The sequence below is a fragment of the Scardinius erythrophthalmus genome, assembly GCF_964197995.2.
Source record: "Scardinius erythrophthalmus genome assembly, chromosome: 20".
Lineage (NCBI taxonomy): Eukaryota > Metazoa > Chordata > Actinopteri > Cypriniformes > Leuciscidae > Scardinius > Scardinius erythrophthalmus.
In genome coordinates, this window is record NC_138240.1 from 37,991,080 (window position 1) to 38,016,701 (window position 25,622).

At 39.8% G+C, this 25,622-nt stretch overlaps 2 protein-coding genes across 3 annotated transcripts in view; one reads left to right on the forward strand and one right to left on the reverse strand.

Moving 5' to 3' along the window:
• The window catches only part of cacna2d3a (calcium channel, voltage-dependent, alpha 2/delta subunit 3a), a gene marked incomplete at both ends in the record, with an annotated part of 173,687 nt that overhangs the window by 16,149 nt on the left and 131,916 nt on the right, over positions 1 to 25,622 (reverse strand). The window contains 6 exons of the mRNA XM_081349565.1: positions 1,543 to 1,618; positions 3,368 to 3,438; positions 3,742 to 3,804; positions 4,113 to 4,157; positions 5,181 to 5,242; positions 20,282 to 20,359. Of these exons, the coding sequence (XP_081205691.1) occupies positions 1,543 to 1,618; positions 3,368 to 3,438; positions 3,742 to 3,804; positions 4,113 to 4,157; positions 5,181 to 5,242; positions 20,282 to 20,359 (395 nt within the window). The remainder of the gene's footprint in view (positions 1 to 1,542; positions 1,619 to 3,367; positions 3,439 to 3,741; positions 3,805 to 4,112; positions 4,158 to 5,180; positions 5,243 to 20,281; positions 20,360 to 25,622) is intronic.
• Positions 10,015 to 18,619, forward strand: lrtm1 (leucine rich repeats and transmembrane domains 1; the record flags this gene model as incomplete). Of its 2 annotated transcripts, XM_081349320.1 has the most annotated exons (3): positions 10,015 to 10,540; positions 13,864 to 14,457; positions 16,513 to 18,619. In XM_081349320.1, 3 exons carry the CDS (start codon positions 10,534 to 10,536, stop codon positions 16,989 to 16,991), a joined length of 1,080 nt encoding a protein of 359 aa, XP_081205446.1. In that variant the 3' UTR covers positions 16,992 to 18,619. The 2 variants fall into 2 exon arrangements, with proteins under 2 accessions (XP_081205446.1, XP_081205445.1); XM_081349319.1 differs by lacking the exon at positions 10,015 to 10,540 and having other exon boundaries at positions 13,854 to 14,457.

Sequence of the window (25,622 nt, forward strand, 5' to 3'; positions counted from 1 at the left end):
GCCGATGATCACAGCATCCCGTTCTGTTTCGCGAAGAGGAGAGAAGCGGTTTTGTGTGGATATCTCGAAAACCGGGAGGGTCGGAGAGAGTCTAGGTGTAGACCTAACTCGCGTCTTCCGCTGCGGAACCATCCAGGCTTCGTGGTGGCGTGTTGGAGCCGGAGTGAACGAGACCATGGCTGATCGTGACCTCGACGCTCGGGACCGATGCTGAGAAACGCACGGAGTAGACGAGGTCGGAGTCAGCGGGTTAGTAACGTTAATCTCTGATTTGTGTGCATCGGCGCGTGATGTTTCAAGAGCTAAACGCCGGTCTATCAGCTCGGCGCTGTGTGCATCGGCGTGTGATGCTTCAAGAGCCAAACGCCGGTCTATCAGCTCGGCTTGTCTCACTAAAAGATCATGGATCTGTTTCTCAACAGCTTCCAGCTCAGACTGCACCGTGTGCAGCTCAAATGTGTCCTCACCTGCACCAAAAGGTAGACTACTTACATCTGATATATTCGCCATTTTAACAGATGGACAGTAAGTTAGCAACGACGCTACCAGTGATGCTATCAATATTAATACTAATTTATGACTGAAGTCTTGGATATAATCCGTCTTTTTAGTGGTACGGGTGTAGAGTAGACGCACGATAGGTGAAAAAACAATGTTTGTTTGTAAGTGAGTGTGGAGAAGACGCGTTCAGCCGTGATCCACAGGAGTAACCTATAAGAGTATCCGATGTTGGATCACTAATAGGCTTGAGACGCGTCTGCTCAACAGTCCGCGTTGTAACTATGAGGTGAGGAAAAGTAGAAAATGTTCGTTGTAAGTGAGTGTGGAGAAGACGCGTTCAGCCGTGATCCACGGACGTAACCTATAAGAGTATCCAGCGTTGGATCACTAATAGGCTTGAGATGCGTCTGCTCAACAGTCCGCGTTGTAACTATGAGGTGAGGAAAAGTAGAAAATGTTCGTTGTAAGTGAGTTTAAAGAGAAAAATCAAGAATTATAAATCAAATCGATGGAGCTCCAAAGACAACAACGCGTTCAGACGCGACGCATGCGCATTCGTCAACAGGAAGTGAATGCCAAAAGGTCGAACTTTATACTGACTATACATAACTTTTCAAGTATGTCAACTTATTCTACTAACCCAAACCCTGAGCTAACCTTGTAAAAATACTCTAGTGGCCTAATGAGAGTTAGTTGACATGTACAGTTGTTTCAAAGTTACTTATAGTTAGTAGAATGTCTAAGTTGGACTATTGAAATAAAGTGTAACCATAGATTTATAGCCATATGTCCATAAAAGTATGCAAATATGATGACACTTTTTTGATGGGGGACATGTCTGCTGAGAACCGAAGCGCAGCTGATGATAGTGAGAATGTGTGTATCAAGCACTTGAATGAGGAGGTGAAAAAAATAAATTATGTTTTAGTGTTTTGCTTTTGCAAAATTATGAGAGAAACCATAGAAAAACATAAAAAATTGGAATGAGGAATACATGCAATACTTAACAGATGTAGTATAATGGCTTTGTGTAGTACTCACGTGTAAGAGTGTGTGTGCCGTGTCACTGGTCTGTGCATACACCCTACAGATGGCCTGATAGTCATACAGATTCACCCTGAAAACAAATCCAAGTATTATTATTTATGCATTTTATCCATAATTACTATAAAACATACATTACAAAAATGCAAATGTCAATGACAAGCATGTGTGTATGAGTTTGTGTATGAACTCACTGAACTAATGACATATTAAACCACAAAGAAAATGAACACATGAATTTGTGCAATAAACATCGGCAATAGTTAAGTCAAGTCACATTTATTTATACAGCGCTTTTTACTACACAGAGTGTTTCACAGCAGCTTTACAGAGATAACAGGAAAATAATATAAAAAAATATAAAAAATTCTAGAAGAAAATAGCGTCACGGTCCAGCTAAGTTCAGTGATGGTTCATTTTTGTTTTAAAAAAGTTATTAGTTTAGTTAATTTATATACATCCGCTCTGGAGAAACCCGTGATGTCATCGTCCAGCTCAGTTCAGTTCTCATATAATGGTGTCAGTGCAGGAGATCAATAATATTGTTGAATATTAAATTAAATGTTAAATTGAATGTTCCCAACTAAGCAAGCCAAGCCAATGGCAACAAAGGTGGAAAAAGGAGACGTGTGTGTGTGTGTGTGTGTGTGTGTGTGTGTGTGTGTGTGTGTGTGTGTGTGTGTGTGTAATAACTAACACACTTTGTGTGTGAAACTAACCAGAAGTCTATGCAAGAAAGTCTAGTGTTGTCTTTATTACTCCAGGTGAACGAAACTACATCTATGTCACTTGAATCATACCTGTCCATGAAAAGCTTAAAATATGCATTTCTATTATTATCACGTGTAGGTGGCCATCTGTCAATCTCAGAATTTAGAGTAATATTAAAGTCTCCTCCAAGTAAAATGTGAGAGTTTGGAAATTTTGTTAGCCAATACTTGAGTCTATTTTCTATATTAGCAAATAATTGGATGTTTTTTAACTTAGAATTGTACCCGTAAATGTTGAATATGATTAAAACAATCTTGTTGTAACCAACCACTTGGCAGATAAAATGCCCTTTTGGATCTGTATCTGTGTGCAAAATGTATGTGTGTGTGTGTGTGTGTGTGTGTGTGTGTGTGTGTGTGTGAGCTGGCCTCCTTTTACATCACATCAAAGTGTAAATCAGAGATAATTATAATTTTGCTTGCAGCTCTTTCTGTACCTCAAACACTGATGTGTACGAAAGGTTCATTTCACATCCATGTGTGTGTGTGAGAGCTGTCTTTGCATTCATTTATGTCTATGTATCTGTGTCTGTCCTTCTGTCGTCAGTGTGACTGTGTGCATATGAGGGAATATTCATTAGGAGCAAAGCACTGAATGATTTCTTATTTCATATTATTCTGATTGAGATCTGTGATATAGAACTATGTGTTGAAAACCTGTTTCTGCTGAACCAGTCGAACCGTGTGATCTAGAAGGGCAGTTTTCCACATTACATCCCAACACTGAAGAAACTCCTCCATTTGTATATTGTAAGGGAACTTTGACCATCTCACTGCCACTAAACTCAGTTAGCTAGGCGTAGCTACTGGTCAGGAATGGTAAATCTATTACAGCAAGGGTTGTTTGTGACTATTTGACTAAACAAATCTACTCAAACTCAGTTATAAAAGTTTGTTATAATTTATTCATTATAACAAGTAGGTTTATTAGCAGATTTAGGGCCCTATTTTAAGGATCTAAGCGCATGTGCACTAGTGCATTTCTACTAGTTTAACGACTGTTCATTCTTAAGAGAATCTAATGTCTTAATCCTCTTTCAGCATTGACATACCTCTTAAAAGAACCCATTGAAACCAGTTTGCTCATCACAGCTCCCTCAGCCTTCCCGAAGAACACACCAGTCTGAAAGACACACTCCAGTGTAAATATCACAGTCTAATAGTGGAGATTAACAGTAATACTACAAATTGTACAAAATTGATTCATTGTTTTATTAATTGTCTTTTATTTCTGCTCATGTTTCATCAGAATGCATTTAGAAAGCATGTGGATTGATCATCGTTTACCACAGCCTCCAGAGTTGCAGTGGGCATTATAATTGGCACGAATTCTGAATATATAGGAATAATATATTGACTAGACTATTCATTAATACTTCAATAATAATTGTAAAGTATACAGAAGCGCAAACAGGATGATCCTCACCAAAGACAGATCCTCAGCCACGATAATGAACCCATTGTTGTCTATGAGGTAACAGTTGATATCCTGCATGTGGTGGAGGAACAGAAAGGGTTAAAGAGAAACAGAGTTAAAGTTAAAGGGTTGAAGAGTTGTAAACTGCAGAGACTGTACAGTGAAGGGTTAAAGGGTTGAAGAGTTGTGAACTGCAGAGACTGTACAGTGAAGGGTTAAAGGGTTGAAGAGTTGTAAACTGCAGAGACTGTACAGTGAAGGGTTAAAGGGTTGAAGAGTTGTGAACTGCAGAGACTGTACAGTGAAGGGTTAAAGGGTTGAAGAGTTGTAAACTGCAGAGACTGTACAGTGAAGGAGTGAACGAGTGAATATGGACTCACGTCATCGTCACAGCTGACAGAACACTTCCCGTCAAGCGCTGCACACTGAAGATAAACACAATTATGACAGCAAATAACACTGTGAGAAATGCATATTATGTAATGATGCACCAATGCGCTTGTGAAATACATAATTTTTATGATGAAATTCTAAATTGTTCAAATCATTCATCTAACGTTAAAGAAGAAACACACACTCATGTCATCGCTGGCCAGTTGGGAAGGGTTGTGATGTTTAGCTTTAACTAAAGGCAACAACAGTTATTATTGTACAGATTAATGTAACAAAATATATAGGTTAATTAAAAAACATAAGATGTGTGTGTACCATATTTAACCATATTTACTGGACATTTATAGTTTAGAAGTTAGCTAAACATGACAACATTGGGTGATGTCCTCATTTGTAAAAATGCCACAAAAATAAAAGTAAATAAAGGTTTGTTAAAACTGTAAAAAGTGTGTGTGTGTGTGTGTGTGTGTGTGTGTGTGTGTGTGTGTGTGTGTGTGTGTGTGTGTGTGTGCGTGTGTGTGTGTGTGTGTGTGTGTGTGAAAGTGTGTGTGAAAGTGTGTGTGTGCGTGTGTGTGTGTGTGTGTGTGTGTGTGTGTGTGTGTGTGAGAGAGTGTTTTTGTTTATATTACATTGTGGGAACCAAATGGCCCCACAAGGATAGTAAAACCTGAGATCACCTCCATTGTGGGGACCAGCCAGCGGTCCCCATGAGGGAAATGGGTTAATAAACATACTAAATGATATTTTTTGAAAATGTAAAAATGCAGAAAGTTTCCTGTGATGGGTAGGTTTAGGGGTAGGGTTAGTGTAAGGGGACAGAATATACAGTTTGTACTGTATAAAAACCATTACGTCTATGGAGAGTCCCCACAAAGATATGTGCGCCTGTTAGTGTGTGTGTGTGTGTGTGTGTGTGTGTGTGAGTGAGTGAGTGTGTGAGAGTGTGTGAGAGTGCGTGTGTGTGTGTGTGTGTGTGTGTGTGTGTGTGTGTGTGTGTGTGTGTGTGTGTGTGTGTGTGTGTGTGTGTGTGTGTGTGTGTGTGTGTGTACTATCACCTGTCTGCTGGCAGTCCAAAACTTCCTCTGGAAGAACTCTAGCTTCATCTGAATCCCCACAGCTGTCGAAACATTGACACAAACCATAGCAAAGTTGTCAGTGGACTTTCGTGATTAAATATTTTTATAACACAGATCGTCCCTGAAGCGCACTCGAAGTTGTTGTGGAGTTCTCTGTGAACACACACCTGACCTGAACACTCCTGAAGAACTACATTGCTTGGCAGAAAAATGATTATTTCTTATAAATATAAATAAATAATGAAACGTTTGCCGTTCTGTGTTTACTTTATGAAACCCTGCCAGATATATGCAGTAACAGATGCAGAGATAAGCCGTTAGTGTTCAGAGTCTAACATCACGCTCAGCTGTTCCAGAATCAGTGTACACCACGGCTTCTGGCGGCTTATTCCCTTAGTTTAGCTGACACAAACTGACACAAACTTACAAAAAGGCTTAATAAATGAATGAAATAAAATCCCAATTTCTCCCAACTCCCTCTCTCCAAACAAACATCAAAACTCATGATATTCAGAAAATGACATGTAACATAACTCTGTTGGGGAGAAGATATGTGTCTGTCGACTGCCGTTCAAAATTAGCATTCTATTCAATTTAGTCAGAACGCGTGACTATTTTCCGGGGCTATTAAAAACATGAAATGATGTCATGACTTCAATTTGGTACATTTATGCGTTTGACAGACGCTTTAGTCTGAAATGTCTTACAGTGCACTGAAGGTGTACATTCCCTGTGAATCGACCCCGTGACCTCGATGTTGCTAGCACCGCTATGGAAGTAAAATAATGTAAAATGTTTTTGAAACAAAAAGCCTGTTGAATTGCACTGCTTGAAAAAAAAAAGGCGTTGCATTAATCATGCTTGCATTTTAATGCATTGTATTATATTGTAACCGTGAAGACACTGAATTTAACATAAAACCGCCGTCATAATAATCACAAATACACTTACATTGCTGTAAATGAGTTTTATGAATGAATGGCTTGCTCTAACTGTTGCTCTGTCTTCGTCAACAACAAGTGCTTTTGCACCACCCGCTGGTGAGGTCGACTAACAGCAGATGGAGAGTATGCTCGGCAATCTACTGCTTTTCCTGCAGTTCCTGGACGTCAATGTTGAATTTACTGTCGAATTTGAACCACTGAATTTGTGGAAGCGAATTTGCAAAGCGAAATACAATGGACCGAAAATTGCCTGTTGAATATTATAGGTTGTATTTTTAAACAGTTTGAATATTTTGGAAGTGAAATATGAAAGGTGAATATGGATTATTGAATTTTTACTAATGAAAATGTGTTTAAAATGTTTTTAATTGAAATATTCACAGCTTAAATATTCAACCATGTTGAATTCCAGCCCATAAAAATGCAAGCCCTAAAAATACAATGCATTAAAATGCAAGCATGATTAATGCAATGCCTATGTTTTTTTTCAAGTAGTGCAATTCAACAGGCTTTTTGTTTCAAAAACATTTGACATTATTTTACTTCCATACACCGTCGCGCTGTACTGTTCGAGCTACAGGAATATACCTTAAAAACAACTGTGTCAGAACGAGAGATTATCCGTGCCAGTCGGAAACTTCCATTGAGAAGATTGGGAATGTCAGTGGATCTGTTTCTCCAACAGCTGAGCTTAAATATTAAAAAGTTACATCTATCAGCTTTAACAAGACGAGTGTGTATATGTTTAAAGGGGTGGTATAATGCGGTATAATGGTATAATAGTGTGTGTGTAAAGTTTTAGCTCAAAAACCCCCACAGATAATTGTTTATAGCATGTAAAAATTGCCACTTTTTGGGTGTGAGCAAAAACGTGCTGTTTTAGTGTGTGTCCCTTTAAATGCAAATGAGCTGCTGCTGTAACAGGTCAAAGAATGACAAATATTTTTGCAACCTTTCGTCTTCTATTTTCTATTGTTTGTGAGTTTATTTCACCAAAATATTGTTTTGTTCAGTCATGTCATGGTAGCTTATAGGGACTGGGAGAGTTATTTGTTGTGTAAGTGCGCCCCCTATTGGATGTGAGCTAGAGCGGTGGTCATATACTGAATTTTCGCGTTCTTTTCTCAGTCTGCATTCTACTTGACAGAGAGGTATGTGTTCACATCAGTGCAATGTAAACTTGAGATGTACCTGTTAAAACTTTAGTTTCAGTGCACATGGTAACTTGTATGTGTAATTTATGATGAGTGCACTTACATTTAATCGAGATGTGCCGAGAACTTTGCTGTTTTGAGAGTTTGAGAAATTGCTAACATAGCTAACCCCGTGTTTTGTAGCTGTATAGCGATCGTCATTCTATCCTCTTGTGTCGTAGCCCACATGTTTCAGTTCCTTTGTCTTGTGTTAGGCTGATTCTGATCGAGGATTGAATCCTGAACTTTTGCTCTCTTTGAAATTGAACAGGTATGTACTCCCAATACCAGGTTAATATAATGTGTTCATTTAAAAAGTTTTCTTGTATTGATTAATGTTCAATGGCACTGAAAAGCCCAGATGTAAAGCATGTGTACATGTTGCTTCGCGCATGTTACTGTATGTATTAACTATTGAAAAGATGGTTTATTTCATGTTGCATAGTGTTAATAGCTGAGTTAATAACAGAGATAACACGCAATATGACACATACACGTGATATAGACGAGCCTAATGTGATATGTTTATTTTCTCTAATTATTCTTTTGTATTTTATTTTCTGATTTTTGAATGTGATTAAATGTGCAGTCTGCATTCTACTTGACTGAGAGAGGCTGATTCTGATCGAGGATAGAATCCTGAACTTTTGCTCTCTTTGAAATTGAACAGTTGAACAGAATAAAGTGCCTTAAGGAGTGTGTCCTGTCATCAGTGCACCAGAACACAACAGTAGTCGGCGCCGGCTACACTGCTCCCCGCCCCCTTTCAACAAGAGGGCGGAGCTTCAAGAGGTCCTGCTCCAACAAAACAGGCCGATCTCACTCAATAACATGTCAAAAACTGGACTAGCGGTGTTCAGTTCAAACCAGAGTCGGACAATAATGAGTCAAAGAATATGTGCTGTATGGATATAGAACAGGTTTAGTTTAATTACGGTTATAAACTATGTTGTCATCTTTCTTTTATTCAGTACAAGCCTGTGGTAGCGGACCCGTTTTCACTCCAGAAAATCACAGTAAGAGCTGAATAAAACACTACAAGAAGTGTGTATTAAAGTCTTATGCATAATCTCTCTCTCACCCTTTCATTATCATCAACATACACAGCGAAGTACACACAACACTAGTTACAGCTAACAGTAAACAAATATATACAGACTTCATGCCTTTTCAGGGGTGCTTAAAAACTGGTAAACTTTATATCCGTAACTGTAATAAAGTGCGCGCCCTCCCCTTCATTACTGCCGTGACCAGCATCTTGTAAAGCCTTTGTTTTGTATTGACCCTCGTTCTCAAAGCAGTCTGGAGTGAAATGATTTGCGCAGACATAAACGTAAAATGTAGGTATATTTCGCCACGCATTACCTTCAAAAATAAAACTAAGCCACTGTGTCCTCAGTGTCTGGGATGAAGAATCTTACATCTAACAACAGAACACCGGATTGCGTACGATACATCGTCACTACAGCAGCTCGAGTGCGGACAAAATGGCGACTGAACATCATGTAAAGTAGACCTCAGGGAACATCACAAAATACATCCATTCAATTCCTGACTCCTTCAGAACGGCCCATGTGTTTTAGTCATTATCATGATCAAAACATGAGTGTGAGATTCTCCACAAGGTCAGAGCAGTCACACGAAAACATGCACACACACACACACACACACACACACACACACACACACACACACACACACACGCACACGCACTCACTGACAGTCACACACACTCTCTCTTCTCACACACACACACACGCACACACACACACACACACATACACACACACACGCACACGCACTCACTGACAGTCACACACACTCTCTCTCTCACACACACACACGCACAAACACACACACAGACACAAAAACACACACATACTCTCTCTCACACACACACACACACACACACTCACTGACAGTCACACACACTCTCTCTCTCTCTCTCTCTCTCTCTCTCTCTCTCTCTCTCTCTCTCTCTCTCTCACACACACACACACAATAATTTTCACTTGCACAACTAATGCAAATGTCAATGTAACAGTAATAGCACAAATGTTGTCAGATCTGCCTCCACAGTGATATCTATAAATACAGCAGAGCTTATATCAGACAGATCAAGTGTAGAGAGTGTGTGTGTGTGTGTGTGTGTGCGTGTGTGTGTGTTGCCAGAACCGTCTGTTGATTTTCCAAAGATGGGACGGGTAGGCAGTGGAAAGCTCAGTTTGGGCAGGAACGAGAGAGAGATTTACAAAGGAGGGAACCTAGAATAAAATACCAATCTGTAAAATATTAATCAATCTCTATATCAATATCAATCTGTAGATTAAAGCAAGTAATTATTTATGAAATTTACTGAGTGAACTTAGTTTCAATGTAAATCACACAGCATTTTTATTCAGTGTAGTTCACCCGGCTGTCGTGATGTTCTGCTGTCAGTTCTGAGACTGATTTTTCTGGTTAACTTGAATGTTTGGGGCCCGTGTGTGTGTGTGTGTGTGTGTGTGTGTGTGTGTGTGTGTGTGTGTGTGTGTGTGTGTGTGTGTGTGTGATCATACAAACACAGAGTGTGTGTGCCTTTCGCCTGTTCTTCAGTTTAAACAGTGAGTGAAAAGCAAACACTGACGGTTGTGATGCGTCTTCAGGATAACGCACATCGCATAGCATTTGGAAATGCAAAGGAGGTCAGAGCTTTCTGAAGGCAGTGTGCATGTGAGCAACACCGCGTGAGCTGGTGAAGGAGCTTCAGGCATGTGCGCGCGCGTGTGTGTGTGTGTGTGTGTCTGTGTGTGAGGAAACGAGAGAAATGCTAGGGCACGCTCTGCCAGTTCTCTGCCTGCGGACACTCAGTGATGTCAGAGCAGTTCAACAGAACATTGTGTGTGCGTGTGTGCATGTGTGTGTGTGAGCGAGAGAGAGAGAGAGAGAGAGAGAGCGAGAGAGAGTGGCCCTTGACAATGAGAGAGTGGTTATGTATGAGGCAATAGATGTGAAGATGATACCAAGCACAACATGACGGTTTTGGCATACATGCACATTCACAGAGAACGAAAGAGAGACAGAAAGAGGCACAGGAGAAGAAAATGACTGTCGTTCAGTAACACAAGTTCTTATTTCTGGGATTGTGAGCTTTAATCTGATCGGACATGCTGGACTAACCCTGGACACGCTGACCGGAGGAACGCTCGAGAAACCATGACAGGTGAGTTCACGCAACAGCGATAAACTCAAACACTGAACGTGTTTCTGGTCTATTTAGCGATTATTTAGCCGCTAGTCAGAGTCAATATTCAGCTCATCTCAGTTCAACGATGATTCAATTCAGTTCAGTAATGTTGATGTGAAATTCATGAATTTTAAAGCAAAGTCGACTCAGTTATAAAGTCAGTGAAGTCAAATCGATAACGCGTTATTACTGTATATTTAATTCCTTTACTTTTCCATCTGAGCCCATCAACATTTAACATTTTAAAAGGCTCCTAATCTGCTTTCAAATGGGAAAAATCGGACTACAAAAATAAGCATTCAACATGTTTGAAAATATGGAGGGAGGACATCCCTGTTCTCATTAGTCTGACGTCTGTGTCTTTAATATAGCAACCCTTCAGGTTAGAAAACAAATCCAGTCCAAACACTGCTTCTATCTGTGTAAGAAGGGCAACAATATTAAAGTGCGCAGACAGAGCAAACCATCGACCGTCGTCTTGCTATAGTGCTTGAGGAACACGGACTCAGATGTCTTACATCCCAGCAATGTTCTTCTGCAAAATATGGAGTATCACCACTGCGGCCAAAGTCTGGATACGGAGTACGTATCATTAGATTTTTCTAGCACTTGTAATTGTAGTGTAAATGCACTCATTCCACCTCTGAGCCGCACTAAAAACTCTGGGAAAATGCATCTAAAAGCCACTTCAGATTAATTGTATTTTTATTACAATGTACTTACAATACACATGTATTTTTTGGTACTTAATTTATTTGATTGGTATCATCCCTATAGTGTTAATTAAAGGATATTCTACAGTATGTAACTTACATAGTAGTGCAATGAAACAATCCTTTCTCAGATAAAGAACTCAAGACGCTCGGGGGAAACATCCAGAGAGTGAACTCTGGCAAAAGCATAGGAGGGCCAAACAAATGTCTTCCGAGGACACACATTTAGACGAGCCGAAGCGCTCCATACTTTTTGTGGAGTTTGCCTCGAGGAATCAAAGGCCTTCACAACCCAACAAGACTTTGTTTGAAATCATCCAATCACTCTGAGATCTACAGTCCAACTGGGAAGTGTGCTGGTCGAAATTAACATAGCCTTATGACCAGCTGCTACTGCCTCAACATAGACATTGAGCCTGGATATAGATAGATCTGTTTCTGGACACTCTTGATGAAACGGGAGATCTGTGCATGCGCCATTGTGGAGATTACAGAGGGACTCTCAATTGTGAGCCATTCAGGAGCCACACATCATCATCATCCCGCAAGCCTACAAGACCAGGATCAGCAGGGTTACCAAGTTTGGAGACTAAAGCAGATTGGGCCACATCTGCGCAAACAACAAGATTTATTCTTTGTTGCCCTCTTTCAGTTGGGAATAGCCATATGGCTGCTCAAACACTTCACTGCCTGCTGGGAGTTTAGAATTCTATGAGTAATACAGTCATATATATATATATATATATATATAGATCAGAGGAATTAATGCATACATGCACCCCTGTGACTTCGACTGCCAGGTAAGATTGGGATGAAGATGGAGCCTCCATTCCCGGCACACACCACACCTCCCAATGACTGGTGCCAGGCTATATCAGCCCATGTCAGTATCATAGACTGTAGAAAAGAATGGGCGTAGTGTCCGTGAGTCACCCGTAGTGTTTCTGAAGAGCGATTTTGACCGTCGCCATCTTGGCCGCGTCACTCCTGGATAAACGAAAATGAGCAGCGAGGCGGATTAGCTGAGGCGACGTGATGCTAACAGACAGCAGACAAACGGCAAGCAGTGACATCAGCGCAGTCCACCTGTCACTCAAGTGGCCACGCCCTTAATTATGCAGAACTTTAAGGCTTAATATAATTTAAACGGATGAGTTATGAAAACATTCACCCCCCTCACAGTTTTCATGAAGGGCAAAATTAGCTATATAGACCAAAACCACTTTTAGAACCAGACTGTAAACATGTTTTTTTCTGCTGTAAAGTTGGGCATTTTAACATGCGGGTTTATGGGATTGACTCTCTTCTGGAGTCTGTCTCTAGTGGCCAGTCGATGAACTGCAGTTTAAGTCACTTCAGTGTTGGATTCAAGAGAGAGAGGAAGGTTGCTGCTTGGTCAATATGTGAAATCCCTGCGTGAAAAGTCTTGAGGCCAAAGAACATAGCCAAAAGTTCCAGGCAATTTATGTGCCATGAGGCTTATGCCTCAATGTCAGTCGCATGGGACCCCAGGTTTGTCAAAGACGCATCTGTCATGTCAAGTTTGCAAGGGAACACTTGAAGCAAGGCGAACTCCTCTTGTTAAAACAGTTTCTGCCCTCAAACTCTAACCACAGTTACACAATGCCACATAAAACGAGGGACATTGAAGTCATGTGGGTCTCGTGTGGTACAAGTAACGGGGAGTAGGCACTGAAAGAGGCACTGAATAAGACAACGCGTCAACCTAAGGTTTGACTGAAACACTGGCAAAAACACCCAGACTGTGCTCGCCTGAGAAGCGAAGCTGTCATTGTGACCAAATTCAGCTCTATCCTAAAGGAAGACTCCTTCTGACTGGATGCATCATTCAAGTCTACTGTCACAAACCAGTCTCTCAATGAGAAAATAATCTAGAATGGAAACTTTCTGAGTTATGTTATTATTTTATTGTTTGGTTATATTTTGCATTATGTCTGATGTGCAGCACATTGGTCAGCATTCGTGTTGTTGTAAATGTGCTTTATAAATAAACCTTGCTCTTACCCATGACCTATTATGACTTGCAATCACATATTATCCATGTCTAAAATATCATTACATTTTGCAGTGAAATAAACAATCAAGCAGTTGAGATATACTGCATGTATGTGGTAAAGCTGGATATACTTATATATGAGACTTTATATAAAGAGCTGTGCAATAATATAGTTTACATTTTGCAATGATATAAACAATCACGAAGCCAAACTTTGCTTTATATTATATATTGTTTTACGTGAGGGCATGCATGCAGGTAAAGCTGGATGTACTACAGTATATATCCAACTTTAAATATATCATAGATGACCAAATCCAGATTACTAGTGCTTCAAAGCGGACTACATAGTGCACTGTAGGTTACTAGCTATGTAAAGAACAACGGGTAGCAGAAAGCATTGGGTCATCTTGTTTTTTAATTTGAATTGTTAGAGACTACTTTTGACTGGTTTATCTATGATGATTGTGTCATTGTAATTATTATAGTTTGTGTGAGAACCACCAAAGTTTGAGAATCAAGGCCAAATGAATGCAATGGTAACTCAGTCCATTTCTCTATGCCTTCAGGTGTGGTCTTTGCATTATCCAGCCTGTTATTACTCCAGACTGTCTCCTCTTGCCCCAAGGAGTGCTTGTGTGACACTCACACCAAAGTGGTGGACTGCCGGGGACGAGGACTTTATGATGTTCCACGTCAACTCAATCAAGACACCCTGGAGCTGTATCTCCAAAATAACCGTCTCCGAGGCCTGGGCTCCATGTCCTTTCGAGAGACGCCACAACTTCAAATTCTGGACCTGGCCAACAATTCAATCACAATGCTTTCCACCAGCGCCTTTCTGGGACTCAGAAGCTTGAAGGTCCTCAGCCTGGCCAATAACTCTATCCGGGAACTGGACCGGCGTCTTCTGGTTTCAGTAAGAAATCTAACCATATTGGACCTGTCCTATAACACCATCGGTGGTCTACCTGGAGCTCTTGCCGATAGTTTCCACTATCTTACCCATCTGTCTCTCCATTACAATCGGCTAACTAAGCTGGACCGTATACACCTGGAGGCTCTGGGAAATCTGAAAGTTCTGCAACTGAAGGGCAATCCTTGGAGATGTGACTGTCATCTAATAGGACTCAAACTATGGTTGGAGATGTTTGCTTTCAAAGGTAACAAAACCCTCAAATTCACAGTAGAGTCTTCATTTTAAAATAACAAAACAAAAACAATCAAACATAGCTAATTGTCCCATCTTTGAAATTAATTCAGGTACGAATCTTTCTACATTGTGCTAAATAATATATACCTAATATTATTCCACCCTAAATTGTCAACCCACGCTAAAAAGTCAGAATAATTTGTGATTTCCTATCACAGAAAATAAAGCTAATGTTATGCTCTTTGTGAAGTTTAGCTTGAGCGCCCTGTTTTGCACTGAGCCAGTTCAATTCTTTTTTAGGTAGGTGTGGATGAGTTGATCGCTTTGCGTATCTCACAACTGGATTGGGCAGATCATCTGACACACAGTTTTAATGCAGCTGCTCCGGATTTGAGCCACACCTGTTAGAGCTTCATGGATCTGCCCTTTAGTCAACAGACCATGAAACAAGTTTTTGCATCAGTCTTGCATCATGTCTCTTTTGAACGGCTATTGCTAGCCGGAGCATGGGGTGGCCTGCAGTTTATTTACTCATTTATTTACTTATTTTTGCTGAACATGGTTTGTTTATGTTAGTAAAAAAAAAGCCTATAGGTATTTTTATTTTCATCAGGTCAGTTATGAGTTTTGTACTTTTGGCCTTTCGACACCCTGAAGCTGCTTCACATCAGAGTCCTGATCACCCTGTCCGGGTTTTGCTTATTTATTGCGTACAAATTAGGATCAGAAATTAACTTAAGGGTTAATATTTGCCCCTGGAATTGATTTCCAGGGACATTTTTTTTTTATAATTACTTTGTTAAGAGTATCTTGTCTTTTAAATCAAATACTTCCCTCTGGTGCTGTTCGGTCAATTTTGAACGTATTTACAAAACTTGGCAAAGGTTTTAGCACTTGCTATGTGAACACAAAAAAAATATCATTGACATGATTCAAAAAGGTTCAATGGTTCAATGGTCCCTTTTCTTGAATTTTGGGGGCATTTTTGTTCTTTTTGCTTGGCTCAAGCCTCCATTAAAGGTGCTCTAAGCGATGTCACGCGTTTTTTAGGCCAAAACATTTTTTTGTCACATCCAGCAAACATCTCCTCACTATCCACTAGCTGCCTGTCCCCTGAACACACTGTAAAGAAACGCAGTCTCTGTAGACAGCCCAGGCTCCACCAACGGCAAGAAAAACAAACTGGCCCAGCCTGGACCACAAAACATAACAAACAGTGTTCCAGCCAATCACCGACAAGAATGATTTGGGGGTGGGGGGTTAGTGCGCATGCACATGAAGGGGGTGGGGGGGGGGGGGTGGAGGAGAGAGAAGCATGAAGAGGGAAGTTAGCTAGAGGAGAGGTGTCCTAGACAACGACTAACGTTAGAATTATATTCTCTTGAATTTTGATACGGCCGACACACGACCAAAGAGATGACGTTCCGATGAACAAATAACAAAGAATAGGGAAAAGGAAAATAAATTTACATCAGAAAAGCATTCAAAAGGTGGCGAGAACTCCACAGGCAGAAGGGCTTCCAATCCGACGTTCAGGTGGCTCTGTTTTTGCTGGACAGGGTAAATCCAGTTTGGTTTGACAATACTTGAGTACTTGACGTCACCCAACATCGCTTAGAGCAGCTTTAATATCCAACCCTGGTTCGTATTCCCTCGGCATGACAAAATACTAATCACACAAAATGACGCACAAACATTTATATCTTCAGTCATTAAAATAATTGGAAAAAAAATGATGCAATAAGCAGAGCACTATATATTTATATAATTAATATATTTAACACTGGCAATGATTCTACAAATAAACCTTTTCACTATAAAACAAGCATCACACATAATCAAATCATGTATTTATTGGCTCACGACTACGCTGGTGAAATTTAATTTTCAACATGAATATATTACAGGGAAAATTTCCCTCAGGCAACCTACACTGTGTTGTTCGGTGTCGATAGCTCACGGCTCGCTCCTCACAGGAGGCTTAGCTCTGCCTAGCAGCCCTGAGCTTCACATGTAGTGAAGATGACCTGCATTCTCCACCATTATCATCTCTTTTTCTTCTCAGGCGGAGTGGTGGACAGCATCATGTGCGTCCAGCCTCAGCTCATGCTGGAGCGAGACCTCCGACACATTCCCTACGAGCTTTTCCACTCCTGCATGATCACCAGCTACAGCTACCTGTTCGCCAACATCCACTACCTGGACGGCAAGCACCGCATGCTCAGCGGACAGCTTCACCCGAGCCCTCGAGCTCCATCCGGGAGCGACTTCAGCCCGCCGGGAGAGGGCATTCTGCCCGAGTGTGAGCCCAAGCAAAGACCCCGGCCGGCCAACTACAGGCATGCCATCGCCACCGTGGTCATCACAGGAGTGGTGTGTGGCATCGTGTGTCTGATGATGTTGGCGGCCGCTGTGTACGGATGTGCGTATGCAGCGATCAACGCCAAGTATCAAAGAGAGCTGAAGCAGAAAGCCAAAGAAGCGAGTGTGGTAGAAGAGCGGAAAAACATTGAAAGAGAGGAGAAGAAGGAACCGCTGGAGTGATGCGGAGATAATGAACACAAACACACAGAGGATACACTCCACAGTATCCACACACAGTTGTGTATCTCAGTTCCTTCGAGGCGAGTCAGTGCACTTGGCAGCCGCACTGGCGATGTCCACGGGCAGCTATTTTTCTAGACATGCAAATACAGCTCCTACCTAAAGGGGAAAGACGGTTGATCAAGATACCATATGCTTCTCCTTTAGCTTCAATCAGGCTAGTAGAACTGTGTTTTCAGGCAAACGCACATGCACATTTCTAGAGTAAAAATAATAGGTGATAATTCTGGCGAAAAGGCATTCGGCTCTTTGTCAATCCAAGCGAACATACATTACGAGACTACACGTCATGCTGTTTAAGCTCTGTATTGTGCAGTGTGTGTAGTGTACGTAAATGAACAATGTGTGCTTAATCTCCATGTTACCCGCACTCAGATATCCCCATTTAATCGCCTTTCGCCAGCTTATATTTCCCCCAGTGTATTATGGGTTCTGAAGTTTTTGGTGAAAGGGAACGGTTTTCTTTAGTCATGTAGAACCAGTTTAAAATACTCATTTCAACTGCATAGCCAACCACGTTTCATTAAAAGCCCATCATGCCAGCAGTGAATTACCCTTTAATTGTGCCACAATACTGTAGCAGCTTCACAGCCCTTCACAGACGCCACAGCAGATTTCACATGGTTTCCCGTCACACGGTCTCATTCGTATTTTTTGGTTCTTTTTCATTTTCAGGGATCGGCAAACTTTTTGTCATGAAAAACGTGACACAGACACATAAACATATTTTAAAAGTTCATAACGGCTTAATTGAAAGATTAACACGCTTTACCATTGAAACCTGATGATCAAACATTACCTGATCAATCACAAACTTGCTTATTTGCGTATTAACAGAAATAGTGCAGAACTTTAAATATTTCTGAAGTAATTTTCCATAAAATTTGTTTTAAATTTGTCAAAACAAAAACTTTGAACAACAGAATTCCAATGTCTGTGTCCCCACTGAACCCCACTACACATCACCGTCATTGTGTTTAATAGGACTCCTTACCCAGCCAGCAATATCCGTCATTTCTCCGTCTCGGTTAACTATAGACCCGATATAGTCCGGCTGTGAGTAACACAATTCTGGCCAAAATAACCTTGAATTTGGTTACATGTCATTATTGCCAAAATAACTTGTGATAATATTCCGTCATGTAAGCAAAGTCAACAGTGAATACAAGATGTTTGGTTTCATTTCTTTTACATATTATCTCATAGATGACTCGTCTGTTCGTGGGCTCTGGTTAGACGTCTATTAAATATTCACTGACAGCCCAAATTCTGCCTAGTTTTAGCCTAGACCTCAGGCTGTGTCTGGACGGCTTTTAAATGCAAAATTGCTCTCTGGGTATACTTAGTCGAACATCTTAGTCAAGGTTTATTGCATTATAGCTCAAAGCTAATGTCACGTGTACCATAGGTTACTGACCCGTGTAACCTCAGTTCTGTAAACTGACCACCAACACCCTGGAAGAAAGAAACACTGTCGTAATGAAGTTCCCTATATGTGGTCCGTTTCCCTCCGCTTGTACGGTCTCTGGTATCTATTGTAATGTTGAAAATGAAGAGTTGTTCTGTCAGTCTCAGTATCAGTACCACTGCGGTTTACACCGTAATGAATATTGTCAATTCCTCAGAGCTTTAGTTAGGCCAAAGATTTATGTGAACATGTCTATACATCACACATCTATACATCACACATCTATACATAACACATCTATACATCACACATCTATACATGCAGTTAAAAGAAGTGTTTAAATTCTTTATGTTAAGTATAGGAGTCGACTTTGGGTTGTTTAATAGCTGAGGTAAAAAGTGATGGCACAGATTATTTACACACAAACTATACCAGTTTGAAATGTTTCATTTACAGTCTTCTGCATAATTTATTAAATGTATTGCCTTATCAGTTATTAATACGGTCATGTAGGCAGATCCTAATATCAGTGTCTTAATGTGTTATATAAATATTGTGTAAGTCTCACTGTAAATATTCAGGTACAAACCTAAAGAGATTCTGAGCTCTTGGGAAATGCTGGAATATCAAGATGATATGAACTTGCATATGAAGGGTTGATGTGTGTTATATAACATCAGCACACATAGCCGAGCAATAATTGGTTAGTTGACATGATATACGTCGGGAAAGCCGACATGTCCTGCAGAGTGTGATATACATGCTATAAATCTATTGTGCTCACTCTTTTATATGATCAGAAAACAGTTTTTATGATAATACATGTTTTAAACGGAGAGTACGTTGAATATTCATACTTTAGAAATCCTCAGTCACACCGTAGGACCATTTAAAATGAACTAGTGAAAGGAAAGTGGCACATACCCACAAACCAGCAGACTTTGAATAAATATTCATTTAATGTCAAGCAAGTGAAATCAGTTTTGATAATAGGTGGCAATCCTGTAAAGTGGCCTTTAAGCACATCGAGGACACACACGCATGCAAATGTCCCAGTTCCACAAGAGCGTTCTGTCATCAGCATGTCAGACCGCATTAGTGTGTGTGTGTGTGTGTGTGTGTGTGTGTGTGTGTGTGTGTGTGTGTGTGTGTGTGTGTGTGTGTGTGTGAACCATGAACACGTGAAACTGAGAATTTACAACATGTGCTTTCAATTATTATTCTGTTCAAATCCAATCACCCAACACTCACTGAGCCAGAACGTTCATTTCGTCTAATATCTGTGGTAAACGTGTGTGTTTGTGCTCGTATGGAAAGATGTTGTAATATTGCTGTTACATTTATATTTATTAGAGATTAGCATTGCAGCATAAGAATAAAGTATAAGATGCATAGAATTTAAAATATATAAAATAAACAGCATGAAATTCTATATAGAACACAGTCATGTGTGTGTGTGTGTGTCCGCTCCAGCAAAACACTGAATCATGAGCAGTAGAGGGTGAAAATCTGTCTGTTCTACTTCATTTCTCTGTCAGTTATAACATGAATCACTTGTGCATGAGCGTGTGTGTGTGTGTGTGTGTGTGTGTGTGTGTGTGTGTGTGTAGTGCTCCTCCAGGCTTATGTTCAAACAGACATCTTTCTCTCAGCATTATTCTATTTCCCTTCATTTGTCTAGCGTCTCTCTTTCTGCTCACATGTCTAAACCCTCCGTATTACAATCTCCCTCATACGTGAACACTCGCACTGCACAGAAACACGAGCAACCGACAGATAAAGCAGTGATGAGGTTAGCGTGAGGTTAGCGTGAGTGCTGTACCTGCAGCGATGGGCGACTCTCTCTCGTCCAGCAAATGGATGGTGCTGCTGGCGTAAACCACACTCTTATTCTCAGAGGCTGAAACACACAGAGATTGGGATCAGGCAAACAGTGCAGAAGAGACCGGGATGCTGTGACCCCTTTAATGTGCCACTGCGTTATTCTGTGTGCCATTTATCTTAAGATTTGATATCATTTTCTGCTGCAAATTAAAGTAGTTTCTAAATGTACATTTTGTTCATCCAATTATTTTGTCAAATCATTAAAATAAGAATAATTAAACATAACTTTAACCTCAATCAACTACACTTTGATAAACTGTATTAAAAAAGAGCCAACAAGTTTTTTTGCATTTTTACCTCTACAGATTTATAGAGCCTAATGTCGGTTTATACATTTTTCTCTCTTTGTAGAAGTAAATGGGAAAAGTTAGGTTACATCCCTTCCCATTTTCCCCTCTGTCTCTGTTCTCCCTGTTCGTGTCAATACAACTGAAGAGATTTTAATCTTTTTACACAAAAGTGTGGAGAATCCATCTATCATTGTACACTGAAAAAAATGATGTTGAATTTAATCAATTTTTTTATGGTAAGTGGTTGCACACAATTGATTTTAGCTACATTTAAACAAATGCATTAAGTTGAACTAAAATTGATTAAGTTCAACGAAGCATTTTTTTCAGTGTATTGTTCTGTAATCTCATTCTCATCTCCTGATCAATGTCAAATCATTTTAGTGTGGAATTGTTATTAGGTTTTCTAATCATCCTGCATTAAAAAGAAACTCAAGCAAAACTCATGCCACAGTGTATTCTGGGAACCTAAGCAGCAGTATAGCACTACGGACAATTAATGTGTACAAATATAAGTCAGTCAGAAATTAATGGACTTGGTGCCAAAAAAATCTAAGTGAAATGTAAAAATGAATTAGAAGTGTCTATTGCTGTGTTAGAAGTCCTGTAGATCTGCTCATGTTGCCCATCATCAGATTTATCTTTATGAGATTTTATGCAGCATTGTGCATTATAACCAATCACACACATTTCTGTTGAGCTTATGAATGCATTGGCCAATCAGAGGTGTTCAGTCATCGGTGATAAAGAAATCCACTAAAATGTTCAGTGCACACACTCACAGACTGAACTGTGCAACTGCACTATTGTGAACTCAGTATTCAGAGAATATAAAGAGGTTTTCCAGAGAGTGCAGACCTCAGTGACCTCGCGCTAGACTCGAGAACTGCTTCAGTGATGAAGGGGAACGTTGTTTGCTCACTTTCTGTATATCATTTATTCCCAGTCTGAATAGCCATTTGATTTTCCAATGCGTATAAAGCAATAAACTAATCCAATAATTGTTCTTAGTTTGTTTTGTCTGTGCAGAATGTGTCGTGATGTTTCCCCAAACACAATTTATGTATTCAATTAATCAACTTTAATTATCATTATTATAATAATATCAAGAGCAACAATCATCAGTGTTATTTTGTCATTATATTGCATATTGCCTGTATTTTTTTATGTAAATAAATTAGGGCTGTCAAAGTTAGCGCGTTAATAACGCGTTAACGCAAAATCATATTAACGGCACTAATTTTTTTAACGGACGATTAACGCAGCGCGTATTTTCTGTTTGACCCGTGACCCAACCCCTAGTTGGAGAAATGGAGATACACAGTGTTGGCAACTTAGCGACATTGCAGACCCCTTTAGCGATTTTTTTTCCTTCAACAAAGCGCCCAAACCTTATTTAGTTTCTGAGAATATACCGGTACCGCCGGTAGGCTACTGCTCTCTCAGCACGCGCGCGCGCCTCTCTCTCTCTCTCTCTCTCTCTCTCTCTCTCTCTCTCTCTCTCTCTCTCTCTCTCTCTCTCTCTGCGTCTCACGCGGAGGAGCAGCGCTTTAATTCAGTTAAACACAGATATTATGTTGCTTCTCTAATTTTACAAATATAGCCGAAATCAGAGCACGGATATTGTCTTTAGCTTATGTGTATTTGATTTCACCAGACGTGGGCTCGATTATCAGAATTTTTGTGCAGATTAACGTCTTGGAAGGGAGAGCTGGTTATGTTTATTTGGTCGCGTTTCAGTCACCATTTCAAATTCATTCCGTTGTTTGACAACAGAAACAGTAAAATATGCGTTTTATTGAGAATTTATTGAGAATTTAGTTTCATCAAAATGGGCACAGAGAGAGACTACAATGTAATAATAAATGCTAAATGTACATTTAGCATTTTCAGAAGAGCTGCCCTGTCATGCAAAAATCTAAACATTTTTGTGTTAGTAAATTGCTCAGTGCAAAGAAAGAGAAGTAATGGGAACCTGGTATTTCTTTGTTCTTTCTACATGTGTCTAATAGACATGAACAAGTTCTTTGAAAAACATCTATGACCTTTGAAACATGTCTCTCTTCATGCTATATTGACTATGGTTTCAATAATAAACATACATTTGCATAAAGCATCTATATTTATCCATGCCCACGTTGATTAGAGTATTACAAACTTGAAAAGTATTAATTTAAGGTATATTTAGAACAAATAAAAAATGTGCGATTAAATGCGATTAATCGCGAGTTAACTCATGACAATCATGCGATTAATCGCGATTAAAATTTTTAATCGATTGACAGCCCTAAAATAAATGTATGGTACCTTTGAGAAGCATTGATCAGTCTGAATAAGTAAACATGCAGATATGCCTTTGCAGTGTAAAGATGGATTTGTTGATGTTGATAATATTTTATTGGTAATAGTCAATAGTATTCGATTGGTTGAAGTAATTTGGTTAAGTTTAAGTATTTGACATAAAAGACAACACATAACTTAACAAGGTCATTTTAAAATGTTGCCTTTACTAAGGAGAGATTGTATCGCGTGTGCAGGCAGACAGACGGAGACACAGGAGAATTAAGCTCCAACACAAACTTTACTAGTAAACGATCCAAACGGGATCTTATATACTAAGGATAATGAGGTGAACACAGCTTAATCAAACTAACTAATAACAGTAACCATAGAAACGGGAATCTAAACAAAGGAACACATGAGGCAAACGAAAACAAACTAGAAGTCCATGAAAACTGAAATGAACTGAACATAACAGTGACAGAAATCAATTCCAAGGGGCAAATATTAACTTCTGATCTGAATGCAGACACAGATCATTATCGAGAATCTAAAACAGTGCTGACACATTACAGTCATTTCCTGCTCCTGTTCACTGTAAATAACTTGTATCCAACTTCTTTCTATCCCCCATGATGCTTTGTGTGAATTATGGGGGTTACTTCCATGAAACTGTAAACAATCAGTTTATTTAAAGGTTTGAATAAGTATCTGAAAAACTGGGTATAATAGGGGGTAACACTTTACTTGAAGGGGGTGTGCATAAGACTGACATGAAACCTTCATAATCATGACATGGCAGATGTCATAAATATGAAGGAGGTCTTATGCATGTTTATGACAACTGTCATTAAGTGTCATTTGCTCCATTATGACATTTTTAATGCAAATATGACATTGTTTGAGATGTCTTTGTTATGACAACTTGATATTACCAATACATCATAACATGTCAGTGTCTTTGTCATGACAACTTGACATTACCAAGACAACATAAATTGTCATAAATATGTCATAAACATGACATAGCAGATTCATTATCAAACTTAAAAAAACACTTAGCTTTAAGGGTTAACATTTCATTAAACTGTCAGGTGGTTGGTTTTGACATTGGCTGTCATGAGGCCATTATAACTGTGTCATGAATGTTTTTCTTGACCTCAACTAGTGATACAAATTTAATTTGTCATTAAAATGTTATAATGGCTTCATGATAGCCAATGTCAAAACCAACCACATGACAGTTTAATGAAATGCTAACCCATAAAGCTAAGTGGTTTCTTAAGTTTGATAATTAATCTGCTATGTCATGTTTATGACATATTTATGACAGGTTGTGTTGTCTTAGTAATGTCAAGTTGCCATAACAAAGACATTTCACACAATGTCATATTTGCATTAAAAATGTCATAATTGAGCGAATGACACTTAATGACAGTTGTCATAAACATGCATAAAACCTCCTTCATATTCATGACATGTGTCATGTCAGTCTTATGCACACCCCTTCAAGTAAAGTGTTACGCAATAGGGTGACATTTTTCTCTTTACCCCTCAACCATTGAAAGGAAACATCTAGGTTATGCAACCCAGTTCCCTGAGAAGGGGAACAAGATGCTAAAGGGAAAGGCATCAACTGTGTCTGAAGCACGTCTAACAAACATGCCAATTCACTGTCTGACCACAGTCCATGATGTCACAAGCAGAGCACACGTGAGTATAAAAGGGCACCTGTAATTCATGTCATCAACTCTTTTGTCTGATGGAGATGTGCTGGCAAGCCCTAGGCATTGCAATTCTAAGGGAACCGGGTTACATACGTAACCTACACATTCCCTTTCAACGTAGAACTTCAATGCTGTGTCTGATATGGGGAACCAATACCAAATACGCCATGCTGAGGGAATGAATGCCTCTCTTAAGCTGTGAATATGCACAAACATAATGGGCATAGCATAAACTGACTCTACAGATTGCTTAGCTGGAGTCAGAGCATCAACCCCAAAATGACTCATATAGATTGTATAGTGGCGTCACTCCCTAAGCTAATATCTTCCAATAGTAGGAGAAGATACCCAAAACTATGCTCTGTGGCAAGGGAGGACTTGCCCTTTACAACCTTCCTCTCTTCCTTGCAGGACAGGCATCAGCTTTATAAGGCCCCAAGAGCAGAGCTCTAAGAAAAGAAATGGCTCAGATAAGTCAGCTTCTTTTACATTGACAAAGCCCTTAGGGAGTAGCCGACCAAAGGGAGAATATCAACTATATATCAGACCTTCGATATTACAACTACTTCAAGGGGGAGAATGAAACCCTCAACTTCATCAGAAGGGATGCAAATATGAGCAGCATAATATATTTGCCAAAGACTCTTAATATCAAACTTAAACCCCTAGGAAGCTTTAGCTGTACTTAAATAACCTAGAGCAGGGTTCCTCAAATCCAGGCCTGGATGGCCACGGTCCTGCTGAGTATAGCTGCAACTCTGATCAAACTCACCTACCTCTAATTTTCTAGTAACTCTGAAGACCTTGATTAGCTTGCTCTTTGCTTAGGGTTGGAGCTAAACTCTAAAGGGCACTTGATGAACCCTGGATTTGATGAACCCTGTCCTAGAGTGAGCAGTGCTTGAGCGAGCTCTTGACGTAATTATAGTCCTTCACATCTATTGCAATCTCAAATTCTGGCCAGTTGATAATACCTAGAATA